The sequence below is a fragment of the Etheostoma spectabile genome, chromosome 4 (genome assembly GCF_008692095.1).
Source record: "Etheostoma spectabile isolate EspeVRDwgs_2016 chromosome 4, UIUC_Espe_1.0, whole genome shotgun sequence".
In the NCBI taxonomy this organism is placed as follows: Eukaryota; Metazoa; Chordata; class Actinopteri; order Perciformes; family Percidae; genus Etheostoma; species Etheostoma spectabile.
In genome coordinates, this window is record NC_045736.1 from 7,136,071 (window position 1) to 7,149,642 (window position 13,572).

The 13,572-nt window shown below is 38.3% G+C and overlaps 2 protein-coding genes across 2 annotated transcripts in view; one reads left to right on the forward strand and one right to left on the reverse strand.

Moving 5' to 3' along the window:
- The window catches only part of poc1a (POC1 centriolar protein A), a gene marked incomplete in the record, with an annotated part of 41,498 nt that extends 32,307 nt beyond the window's left edge, over positions 1-9,191 (reverse strand). The window contains 6 exon segments of the mRNA XM_032512808.1: positions 3,675-3,790; positions 4,068-4,175; positions 4,316-4,495; positions 4,679-4,850; positions 5,010-5,094; positions 8,933-9,191. Of these exon segments, the coding sequence (XP_032368699.1) occupies positions 3,675-3,790; positions 4,068-4,175; positions 4,316-4,495; positions 4,679-4,850; positions 5,010-5,094; positions 8,933-8,947 (676 nt within the window).
- b9d2 (B9 domain containing 2) lies at positions 7,277-8,163 on the forward strand. Its single transcript, XM_032512818.1, has one exon. It carries the CDS (start codon positions 7,459-7,461, stop codon positions 7,984-7,986), a length of 528 nt encoding a protein of 175 aa, XP_032368709.1. The 5' UTR covers positions 7,277-7,458; the 3' UTR covers positions 7,987-8,163.
- Positions 9,192-13,572: the final 4,381 nt, after the last annotated feature.

Here is a 13,572-nt window from a genome sequence, read left to right on the forward strand (position 1 = left end):
GTCATCAGGAACAGTGGAAGTTAAAGCAAGATCTGGGAGACTAAGAAAAATATAAAACAGAACAGCTCGCAGGATTGTGAGAAAAGCAAGTCAAAACCCACGTTTGACATGCTAAGATCCATCCAGAAAGACCTGGCAGACACTGGAGTTGTGGTACACCATTCCACTATAAGAGATATGTAAAAATATGTTCTTACTGGAAGAGTCATCAGAAGAAACCTCTTCTACGTCCTCACCACAAAATCAGCGTTTGAAGTTTGCAAATGAACATATAGACAAGCCTGAGGCATTGTGGAAACAAATTCTGTGGACAGATGAGGTTAAAATAGAACTTTTTGGCCGGAATGAACAAAGGTACGTTTGGAGAAGAAAGGGCACAGAATGTAATGAAAAGAACCTCCGTCCAACTGTGAAGGATGGGGGTGAATCAATCATGCTTTGGGGATCGAATTGCAGCCAGTGGCTTCTTCTACATTTCAAAAGTAGAAGGAAAAATGGATTCAATAAAATTTTAGCAAATTTTAGACACTAACTTAATGCCATCTGTGAAAAAGCTGAAGTTAAAGAGAGGATGGCATCTACAAATGGATAATGATCCTAAACACACCTCAAAATTCCTATTGGATCACATCAAGAGGCATAAACTGAAGGTTGTGCCATGGCCTTCACAATCTCCTGACCTCAACATAATTGTAAATATATGGATAGACCTTAAAAGAGCAGTGTGTGACAGACAGCCCAAAAATCTCAAAGAACTGGAAGACTTTTGTAAGGAAGAATGGGCAAAGATACCTCAAATAAGAATTAAAAAACTCTTGGATGGCTACAAGAAGCGTTTTCAAGCTGTGATACTTGCCAAAGGGGGCAGTACAAGGTATTAACTCTGCAGGGTGCCCAGACCTTTGCAGACGCCATTTTTTTGTATTCTGTTATTTTGAAAGTGTAAATGATGTAACTAAAATCTACCTTTTTGTGACATATTATACAAATGTCTAATCTGTCATTTGATGCCTTTTGGAGATTTATGCACATTATTACCTGGGGTGCCCAAACGTTTGAGCACCACTGTATCCTTGTGCAATTAAAGACAAAACGTAACAAATCTTATTGTTGTGACTTTGCTGCATTTTGTAGCTTTAAAAAACATGGACTTATTAAACATTAAGATTAAAATCATGATGACAATAACAACGACTATCACACAATTTAAAGAGTGCAAGATTTTTTGGACGTAGACAAAATACTTTGTTTTGTCAAAGTTAATCCTAAAAAAAAATCTATACATTATTGAGAATGTTATTTTTCTTTTTCCTTCTAAAACAGGATGTCTAAGTACCAGGTTAGTTATATGCCAGGACCTAAGGGGTTCAGTGTCTTGCTCAAGGACACTTCAGTAGGCCATATGCAGCTTACTAAAATGGTTGCCTGGATCAAAATGCAAAGTACAGTGCTGCTGTAAATCACAAGGTCTCAGTTGCTGTGTAACTTGAGAGTTGCTTAACATCAGGTTTACTAGGGGTGGGAAAGAATATGTATTCTTAGATGCATCACAATTTTCTCTAGAACAATTCATGCTTAATTTTAACCTTTTAAATGTGTTGATTTTTATTTAAGTTACTGTCTCCAGACATGTAAAAAAAATTGCCAAAAGGAATCAAAATATATATATACACACACACACACACAATCTAATAAGACATGCATAGCCTGGAGGCTTGCTCCAACCTAAGTCAAATTCCTCGTATGTCTGTCATACCTGGCGAATATAGCTGATTCTGATTCTGATAAAATGCATGTCTTTTGGCAAAACACAAAGGCTGTTCATCTACTTTATCACATTACATCTGACCACCTCAGGTTTCAAGTTCTAAGAACCTTTATACATGACTGAGGATCTGACATGGAAATTTACTGTGAGAGGTGACTTTCACAAGCATCTTTAAGGCTTAAGCATGGAATGACTACAAAATAAAAATCGCAGTAGACAAAAAAAATTCATTAAAAGTTGTGTTTGACAAATACTTCATACGTCAAAATCTAACAAACTCAAGATTATATCTATATTTTTTTTAAAATCACACATAGAATTGTACATTAAAAAACTGTTGTATCGAGATGCATTGATAATCAATTTAGAATTGAATCGATGGCCTCTAAATCGGAATTGAATCGTGAGGTGAGCAGAGATTCCCACCACTAAAGAATACATTAGCACATATCATTACGTCAAGTACAGCAGTCTATAGCAACTAATCAAAAACTCCTCGGGCATAAAATCAACCTACCATTAAGTGAACTGATGAGTTCTTAACTTAACTCTTAACTTGACTGAGACAAATGAGAGGGCAGCCAGACATTCGACAAGCAACATGGTCCCTCTGCTGGCTGCAAGATGCTATGACATAAATAAAATATACTGATACCTTCTAACTGCAAAAAGATGCATCAAGTTATACTGGGAGCAGGGGGAATGTATTCCTTGGGTATGGCTTAGGATCACGCAAGGTTTACTGAGCAAAGTAAACACCCCAACAAACACAAAAACAGTTGAATTAACCACCCACACCACAATTTAACTACAATTTGACAAATAAGGCTGGCACAATTGGTGATTAACTACAGTATGTAACGTGAGAGGAGAGTTGAGGAGAGGAAAGGAGAGGAGAGGCTTTTATCTTCACGCCCCATCTCCTCAGACAGATGATGTGATTATCCATTATTAGATTTCACAACTCAAATCCATTTAAGAGAGCTGATTGGACCATCAGACTGAGAGGCATACTGACAAAAAAACATGGCTTGGCTTATTGAATATGCAAGGGATCTTGATTACCACTTTAACCGTTAGCTTAATAGCTTAATTTTATCTTGGTGTTATTTCACTAATTTGTTGTATTTTTCACTCTCTAAAGGTGAGGCTTTACTTCAGTTGTGTGTTGCAGAGTCTGGGTGGGAGTACTTATTTTTGCAAATAGTAACTTTGCATTAAAACAGTGATTAAATGCAAATTGTTGTTTCGCTGCAGCAATTGACCATGATCTTCAAACGATGATAATTCAAATCAGGGATGCACCGAATCCAGGATTTGGCTTTGGATTCAGCCGAATATTGGGCTTTTTGACATATATATTTTAAAAAACGCCGCTACGCTGGTTGACGTGGATTAAGGGAAGGTGTTTACGAAGGTGGACTGTTCAATTCAGGAGGCAGTGAGAAAGTGAAAAGGGAACTCGTGAGCAGAAAAACTGTTGTTTGGCAGTACTTTCAGTCAAAAGAAGGCGATTCAAGTCGAGCTACTTGTTCAATTTGCAATGCCAATTTGTCTCATGGTGGAAGGGACCCTAACACAACATTGTCACGGTTCAAAACCTTTTCTGCGTATGAAACATCCAAAAGAATATGAGTTGTGCTTGAATGAATCTACAGACAGCAGCCAAAATGCAGCAACTTCAGGTACGGCAAAAAAAATTAAAAATACTGTGGACGTTTTTTACTTCATGAATGTGCTTACTGTTTAAATGACCTGGAGGATGGGAGTAGGATTTGGTATTCGGTTTCGGATTCGGCAGAATCTTAACCAGTGGATTCGGTACGCGGTCGAACCCCAAAAATCTGGATTTGGTGCATCCCTGTTACAAACTAAATACCCCATACAATTTTTGAGGCATCTTTACCTTGGTAGTGCTGTAGCATCTTATGGGATCTGATGTCCCACACCTTGACAGAGTTGTCAGTACTCGCTGCAGCGATGCATGTTCCACTGGGATGGAAGTCCACATGGTTTGCATAACTTGGGAGAAAGAAAACCCGACATTTAATAAAGATTTGGTATTTCTTCAAAAAACACTCTACACCTGAAGCTAATGCTTTTAGAGAGTTGTTACAGAATCAGTGTAAATATGTGTGTCCATTTTTAAAACTAAATTATGAACTACACATGGTAAATAATGCCATTAAGCCTCAACATTTACAAAAATTGCCAGAAAAAACACTGACATAAAGATATGGATTACTTTTTTTTCTTCACATCTTTCTACATCTTTTTTTTCCTGGTCTCAAGTGCTCACCCAGCATGTTCATAGAAAGAATGAATACACTCTCTGCTATTCTTGTCCCACAGCTTTATAGTCTTATCATCACTGGACGACACAATCAAACGGTCATCTGGAGAAAACCTGCAAAAAATGCATTGAAAATTCTAGATCAAAAACTGTCCATTACCTATGTCTTCTGCTTCAGTGTTTCACTATTAAAATGTATGTATTCATTAAAGTTGTAAAACCATTGAGAAATGTTTTGTGTGTGTAGACCGTACTTGGCACAGCGGACCCAGTTGATGTGCTGGTTGAGAGAGAAGAGAAACTTTTGCCTGTGAACGGTCCACACTTTGATGGTCTTGTCGTCAGAGGCTGTGATCAGATTCTGTCCGTCACCAGAAAAGTTAACGCTGCGCACAGTAGCCGTGTGAGCCCTGAAAGATGTTGACTCAGCCTTCCTGTATACAGGCACAAGACAACACTAACCATCTGAACATTGAATCATTGTTTCAATTGAACATTCAGTTCAAATGTCTGGCTGTGTTGCTTTTATGAGTCAGAATCATTGTGCGTTTCTATTGCAATACAATAATAATGTGACATGTACCTAAAAACAAAAGCTGCAATATTTCAAAACTCACATGCTGGGCACCCAAAGCCGTACTGTCTTGTCTCTGGAAGCCGAGGCCACCAGGTGGCCAGAGGGAGAAAACTGAACAGAAAGGACAGCATCTTTGTGTCCATCAAAACGATACGCTCGCATCTGAGGTTTCATGTTCCAGATCATCACACAGGAGTCCATCGAGCCTGTGGCTGGGAGAGGAGGGAGCACAGGTGTAGGAACCGAACACATTGTGCATGAACATAGAAAACATGCCACACAGTAAAATAAAATAAAGAAACAACATCAAATGTGCAGCAAATTATCTGGCCACAGGCCAAATACACAGGGTATAATAAGGTAGCAGTTACCAATCTGTTTCATGTTGCAGCTGAAGTCCACAGTCGTAACAGTGTCCCTGTGACCCTTGAAATGTCTCTCTAGAGTTGGATCAGACTACATAACAAAACAGAGAGACAGAGGGAAGCATTGTGAGCACTTGTTTCAAAGTATTTCTCAATAACATTAGTCATGACTAAATATGCAACAGTCAAAGTTACATTTTGTTTCATCTTTTAAATCATCCTTCGGTATTACTTATTTTAACACTGACATCCAGAGGGAAATTGTTGTACAGCAGTTCCAGTACAAAGTGGGAAAGAGTTAAAATATATAGAGTGCAAATAAAAGCAAAATGCAAACAATAAAGATCTGTAAAGTGCGAATTCACAAGGATCATAAAAATACAGAGTTGAACAGGACAGACCTCTGCTGTCCATCTCTCTGTGTGAGGTACCTAGATATATATAGGTGAGGTATATACTAGGTGAGAAGCTACCAATGATGGGTGTCGGTGCGTCCACAGTCTCCTGGGTCTCTGACTACCTGATAGGAAGATCACAGTTTGTCAGTCTGGACCGTGTTCTGTCTGATGTGGTGGTGAGTGATACGGAGCTCCACAGGGGACTATGCTGTCTCCTTTTATGTTCACCTTACACACCACAGACTTCCAATTCAACTCACAGTCATGTCACCTACAGAAGTTTTCTGATGTCTCTGCAGTTGTTGGGTGTATAAGGGATGGACAGGAGGGAGAGTACAGAGCGCTGGTGGACGACCTTGTGGAGTGGTCTGGTAAGAATCACCTGCTGCTGAACGTTGATAAGACCAGAGAGATGGTGATTGACTTTAGGAGGAAGGGAACGGCTCCGTAGCCCCTTTGCATCTTGGGAGAAGATGTGGACATGGTTGAGGAGTACAGATACCTGCGTGTCAAAATCGACAACAGGCTGAACTGGAAGATCAACAGCCCTGCTGTTTACAAGAAGGGGATGAGCAGAAACTATTTCATGAGGAAGATCTTTCACCGTGTGCAGCAGGATGTTGGAGATGTTCTACCAGTCTGTTGTGGCCAGCGCTCTGTTCTCCTCCGCCATCTGCTGGGGCAGCAGCATCGGAGCCAGCAACACAAACCGACTGAACAAACTGATTGGGAAGGCTGGCTTCGTGATTGGCTGCAAACTGGACACTTTTGAAGTTGTGGTGGAGAGGAGGTCACTGAACAAACTGTTATCTATCATTAATTAACCCCGGGCACCCTCTGCACCCCACACTGGTCCAACAGAGGAGCAGCTTCTCTAAGAGGCTCCAACAGCTTCGATGTCGCACGGACCGCTACAAGAAATCATTCCTACCAAAGGCAATAAAACTTTAACACTTTATCACCGAGTCTTAGATAAGACTCAGTAACATCACAACACTGCACTGAGTGCAACTTGCACAATAGGTTAAGTTACATCTTTGTCAATACTAGTTATGTAGTTGTACATTTTTATTTCCAACTTGTGTATTTAAAATTTGTTCTTGTGTTCTATCCTATTTATTATTTAATGTATATTGTAACCATATTTGTTCAAGAATATTCTGTATGTGTGCTGTGTGTCTGATAATTTGCTGTTGTAACACTGTAATTTCCCATTTTTGGGATCAATGAAAATCCATCAATAAATATATCTATCTATCTATCTATCTATCGGAGTTTGATTGACACAGTAAAAAAGGATTTCCTGTGATGGTCTGTAGTGCATTGTTAATATGCCAGTCATAGTCAATCCCAGATCAAAACATACACAATTTGTGATCATACATAGCATTTTCTGTTACAAAATAATCTGGCTGGATTTGGATTTGGATGGGCTACGGGGTGGCAATGCTTTACAGTGTTACTTGTTTCTAGACTTCCAAACCCTGTGTAATTCCAGACAATGCAACAAATTAAAACTCGTTTTAAGCTTGCAATGAAGTAAAATTCAGTCTTCATCAGTAGTTAATTACGTATTTGTCTCGAATGCACAGATGTTATTTTATAAACGATGCCAAACATGGAAACACGTCGCAGGGACGACCCCACTTAAATACGCCCTCCGCTTTGCCTGCCAGTCAGCGGGTTTTAAAGTTGTGCCACCGCAAAGAAATTTCCACCAGTCAAAATAGCTATTTTCTGGTATTGTGTTGGAAAAAATAACACTAATTTGACAAGAGTTGTGCTTTATGGCTCTAAATGTTATTCAAAAATGCAGGATCTGTTGGCATTATAACAGGAAGTGCTGCCTGAGAAACTACACTCAGGGTAAAATACAACGACGTATGGTGGCGGTAACCGGTGGTAACAGCAGGCATCACCAAGGAGACGGGAGCTGTGGTACAAGCTAGCTAGTCACACATAGCTAGAGGCTAGTCTATGCTAGCCGTTAAACTCGGAAGAAGACTTTAGCGGGCTTCTCGGTGGTGCATGTTTTTGTGTGAGTAGACATTTGTGTCATGGCAGAGCTGCATATTATAGGCCAGATCATTGGGGCCGGTGGTTTCCCGCAGAATAGTCTTTTTTGCAAATGGGGAGTTCATACAGGGGGAGCATGGCGTCTTCTGTCTGGGTTGAAGGAGGGTCAGACCCAAGTGGATATCCCCCAAACAGGAGACATGGCGTACTGGAGTCACCCAATAGATCTCCACTACGCGACTAAGGGAATTCAAGGCTGGCCAAAGCTTCACTTCCAAGTGTGGCACCAGGACTCTTTTGGGCGTTGTCAGTTGTACGGTTACGGATACTGCCATGTCCCTTCCAGCCCCGGACATCACCGGATAAGCTGTGTGACTTGGAGGCCGCTCGGTTCATGGCAAGAGCAATTAGCACAAATGTTTGTCGGCGGTGGACCCCAACTCCGTAGCCCGGACCTTATATACAACGGAGCGGACAGATACAGACTGCACACCGAAGCCATGGGAACTGTGGAGCTGGAGCTCGGCATCATCATGAGACACTTTGACAAGTATGGCGTCGAAAGTTAACGCGCTGAAATATAAAGACTTGAGGAACTTGTGATGGATTTTATGTTGTGCAGGCGGAGGTCTTAACTTTACAAGTTTTTAGTGAAGTTTTGTACTCTTTTCTACATTGTGTTTGTGCTTTTATATACTTGCGAGCGCTAGATGTGTAAATAAAGAAAATATTGTCTTAACGAAGTTGGTTTCTTGTTGATATGTCATTATCAGACCACTCTCGCCCAATGTGAGCTGGGATTAGTCATTCTCGGATTAGTGGGTAGATTATTCACAACTAACGTTATTTATCTTCATCCTACATTATTGCCTGGACAGTTCTTGAAATGTATTTTAAATGACATACTCAATATATATACTATAACCCACGTTTTTTAACAACTACAACTTCACTACTCTACTACACAGAACCATGCCATGTTTTCATGGTTTTCACTCTTACATCCCAAATTTGACTGATATACATTGATGTTTTGGGTGTTTGTATACTACAAAAAAATTACTATAACCTAAGAGCAAAATTGTGTATCAAATAAACAATCTTAACACCTAAGCAGTATACAAAACTCTCAGTACAGCCTAGTCTGTGTGGATTTTAAGGACTACATACTATGTGTGCAAAGTGTAAAGGTATAGATTGCAGTGAAAGCATAGAGACAGACGAAATAGTAATTCACTTTTAACAATATGTTACACCACCACAGTGTTTAAAAAAAAAAAAAAAAGTTTAGACTTGTTTTAATGTCACAGTTTGATGTTTTTGTTGCTAGAGTTGTGTTGTATACTTGACCTGTACAGACGTGAAACGTAGATATTTCTTGCGACGTGTTGTGAGAGAAAAGTTCCAAAATCCTATGTAACTGCTACGTTTACTTGTAAACAGCGCCTGTGAAGCTACAAACAGGAAACCAACTTCAGTGTGCCACGCAGCTAACATAACGTAAATTACACTCACCGGTGCAGAAGTCATCTTTCCTGATATTGGAGACGAACAGCCCGTGAGAGCGACTGTCCTGACCGTTATATCTAAAACGTAACTGTCCACTAGCTACTTCTTTACTAATGAGACAAACGATAGTCTACTGTTAGCTCACCATTTGGCAGACGTTAGCTTACAACTATATTAGCTAGCTAGCTAGCTGGTAGTTGCTGACAACAATAAAGTTCAGTTTACGCGCCGCGATTGGGCGCTCAGCGCCTGGGCGAGTTTCTTAAAGGGAAAGTTGTACCTTTAATAACGTTTATGAGTAAAAACTGCGATGTCACAATGATACTATTGGTCAAGTATGATTACATTAAACGCTTTCCAGTTGAGCAATCAAGAAATTATATGAATCTATCTAGATATTTGAGTAAAGCTTTTAATATTAAACTGACGCACCCATAGAAATAAAATGTACACACCATTACCACTAGGTGTCAGCAGTGTACCACTGTTAGAAATCTTAACTACGGTATAAAGGATTTAACCATAAAAAGATAAAAATAATAATATATAAAGTTATATACTGTGTATATATAAGCATATATATGTGTAAGTAGTGTATCAAGGCAGTGGAAAACTGCAATTTAATGCATTAGTTAAAATCCGTCTTCAATTTAAACAGTGTTTATTTCATGCAATTAGAAAATACGTGATATCTTTTTACTATTAGCCAGTGATGAGAAAAAGTGAGCTTTTCTGAAATACTGTTGAGTACACATTTGAAGCACTTGTACTTTGCTTGAGTATTTCCATTTTATTCCACTTTATACTTCTACACTACTACATTTCATAGGGAAATATTGTACCTTTTACTCCAATACTTGTATCTGACAGCCATTTAGTAGTTGTTTAGACCATGATATGCTTATAAAGCAGTTCAACACTAAAATGCTGTTTATGCGTTAATGCATTAATAATAACAATCTAATAACAATAACATTGACGGAGGACATGCTTCATCATATGCACTATTCTGATTGTATTAATAGCCTACATGTTGGGAACACATTTCCTTCTTCCTTCTTAGGTACAATTGTGAATGCATACCTTTACCTGTAGTGTATTTTTAAAGTGCTAAGTGAACGATTAAGTAAATAATGTGACTCCTTCCTCCACCTCTGCTATTAGCACATACTGTACTGAAAAAGTATATTCTAACAATAGTTCTCCATCTTAAGATCAGGCAATGAAACAAGACCCACATAAAGGCCCTTATTGTGTCAGTTGGGCTTTTTTGGTGCATACTCCCAAATTGTCAATAAACAAACCAATTAAAACTTGTTTAAGGCTGGATCTTTTTGGCCTTGAAGCACCTCTGGGTGTAAGTAACTAACAACAAGGTGAAAAAGTAATTTCCCCATTGTTGGATCAATAAAGTATGTCTTTATCAGCACACCACATGCAGGGCTATGGAAATGTACAACAATTCTGATGAAGTATACAAATGTGGTATTTCAAGGATCATTCACTAAATAAATAACCCTCTCTGTTGTTGACATATTCAAAGTCAACACAAACCCTTTCTTTAATCAAATCGCCTGTGAGCCGTTTCAGCTGGGTTGTTGCTTTGTCACATAGTCAGCAATTCATACCACAAATACTAAGTTCCCTTACTCACCTCCTACAGCTGTAATTATCTGGTTTCCATATCATTTACACACCATTTAGTCATTTCTGCTTTAAGATGTATTCGTAGAAACAGCCTGGACTTCAACTGGTAACCCAAGAGCCATTTATTTAAAACGTTAATAAAATACTTAAAGAAGTGTGATATTTGCTAGCTGAATATCCTCTCATGCATAAAGAAATTAACTTTCTTGTCTTTTTAGAAACCATATTGCATGTGAGTCAATGGTCATTCCCTAGTTTGTTGCACCTGTGAGGTGGTATTCCATTTTCAATCCAAGAAGAATGTCAAGAATTTCCCCCAAATGTCTCCTTCCGCCAGCCTTGCCTTTACTTAAATTACAAGAAAGTATTCAGTCAATTTCATATCCTCTACATGAGGCACACCCAAAGTTGTATTGTTGTTTGTTGTTGTTGTTGTTTTTAATCTTTGCATGTGTTTTTTAATCCGTGCATATTTTGTTAGAAACGCTGTACCCAGACAATGTAATGAAACCAATCAAGAATATGATCATTTGACGGGAACATGTCATACTTCTTAATTATGGTTTACTGTAAATGAGGGAGGAGACAGAAGGAGGAAGAGAAATGGACAAATGAACGGGAATTATTTCCTTTTACCAACATCACATATTCATAATCACCTCTTTCGGATTGATTAAGTAACACACCTAGGTGTTTTTTAAGTAACACACCTAGGTGTTTTACACACACACACACACGCACACACACACATGTCATTCAAGCCTTCTCGTTTATCTAAAACTGTGGACGTGTCCAAAGTACCAAGTTTATTGCCAATTAAGTACTTACAAGGAATTTGCCTTGGTGGTTGGTGTGTACATCAACCAGCAAGCAAACATATTGAACATTCATATCAAATCAACAATGAATACAGAAACAAATTTATACAAAATAGCTGTTTAATGTAAAAAGAGAGTGAATGGAGAATGTGCAAAAATGTACAAATATGGGCAATGGACAGGTGTATAATTCCGGATGTAGGTTAGTGCAAAGTGTAGGGCCTAGGGATGGGGTGGGGTGGGGGTTAAGAGTCAATGTTAGTGGGGGTCCGTAGCCTTGTGAATAAGGCTGACTGGAGAGGGGAAGAAACTGTTTTTGTTACGTGAGGTTTTAGTCTTGATGGATGGATGTATCTCAGATGCAATGTGCTGTCATCATTCTAAAATAATACAGTGGGCTTTTAGTTTAGACAGTCCTGCCACATATAATAAACTGAAATTAAAATATACTAAGTTAGATGTACTTGCTATTTGGATGTAAAACTGTAATTATTTCCTTAATTGATGTTCCTTCTCTGTTCCTGGTATTTTGTTGTACATGTATTTTAAAAATGTAACATCCAACCAAAAGGCTGCCATTATTATAAACCTATGGAAGAGGTAGTAATGTTTCTGGGACTGTAAAGTGACTTCACTTATTTCACTCTGAAATATTTAGTGTGACGTGTGTCATGTGAATGTCTACTGATAACAGATATTAGGGATGAAGTATATGACCTAAAGTCTGACAAGATCAAAGTCACAAAAAACATATGTGTGTACTGTTTCTGAATATTTTCAAGCATATACGGTAAGAAGCAGTTGTATTTCTTTTGGAAGAAAGAAACATAACCATCATGTTTGAAAGCTCTTATATTTCCATATAATGGATTAGTTTTTTGAGAGCAACAGTCCACAACGTCTGTCTTCCTCTGATTTATAAAGATGTGTTTCGGATTGGTCAACTTAATTAGAGGGAATTCCTCTCCATTGTTCTACGGCATTAAGGTGGTTGTGGCAGGCAAGGCTGCAGTTACAACGAGGTCAAACAGATTTATTTTTAGAGACAAAACTGAAACAACCATTAAACTCAAGAATGAGGAAATGTGCAGACTCGTAGACTGTTTGTGATTGCATAAAAATGATTACATTGTTAGTCACAACATGGTTTGCCTCGAGGGTTGTCAAACACAAAAGAGAAGGGACTTTTTTGTTAAATATAGTCTATAGGTTCATGTTTCTTTGAGAACACACAAAGAAGGATCTAATGCATAACCTTTTCCAACTGTTCTCTAACTGTGGTTACAGAGTCAAAAACACAGTTTTTATTGTTTAGTGACAGCATTGCTTAATTTTCGTGTCCTTTTTGTTCTAAGTGTGTGCATAAAGCATAATTAAATTTGAATGTATTCCGTATTTGAAATGCACTGACGAACATTCCCAAAGGCAATGAGGTTGACATGATAAGAGCCTCATGTGTGCTTTGTAGTTAGTTAGCCACAACTGTTAAAGGAGAGAGCAGCTGAGATCATTCTGTTTTTGTCATAAATAAGTAAATATATCAAATGATAGATTTATTCTTTATTTGGATCCCCTTTATCGGCTTGCAGTAAGGTAGCTACCAGTGTTGGGCAAGTTACTTTTAAAATGTAATTAGTTGCAGTTACTAGTTACTTCTTCCAAAATGTAACTAAATTAGATACTCATTTACAAATCATAAAAGTTACTTGTTACTTCATAAAGTAACTAATGTGTTACTTTCAAGTAAAATTTTAAATGCTCAAATGTAACCGCTCAACCCCTTTTAATGGAACTTAAAATACATGTGCATGTACAATGGTTTATGATAAATCGGAATGTTATAATGAAATGGACACTTAATACAATACATTATTAACAGAAACCATGTACACACATCTAAACTATTTTAATGTTGCTGTGGGACAAAGTGAGACTAGTCTTCAATCAAATGCCTCGCACGTAGATATTGTGTTTAAATGGTGGATCAATACAAGTAACACAATAGATGTGTTGGAACTTTTGATATTTATTGCCCCTCAACAGGCCACAACTGGGCAAAAATAATTAAATAATGGTTGTTAAGCACTACAGCAAAAATAAATAACAAAGATATACACTCTTTGTAGTGCAAATAACGTAAGTGGCCTGATGTTTAAACTTACTGGTGTGTGCGGTGTGTGT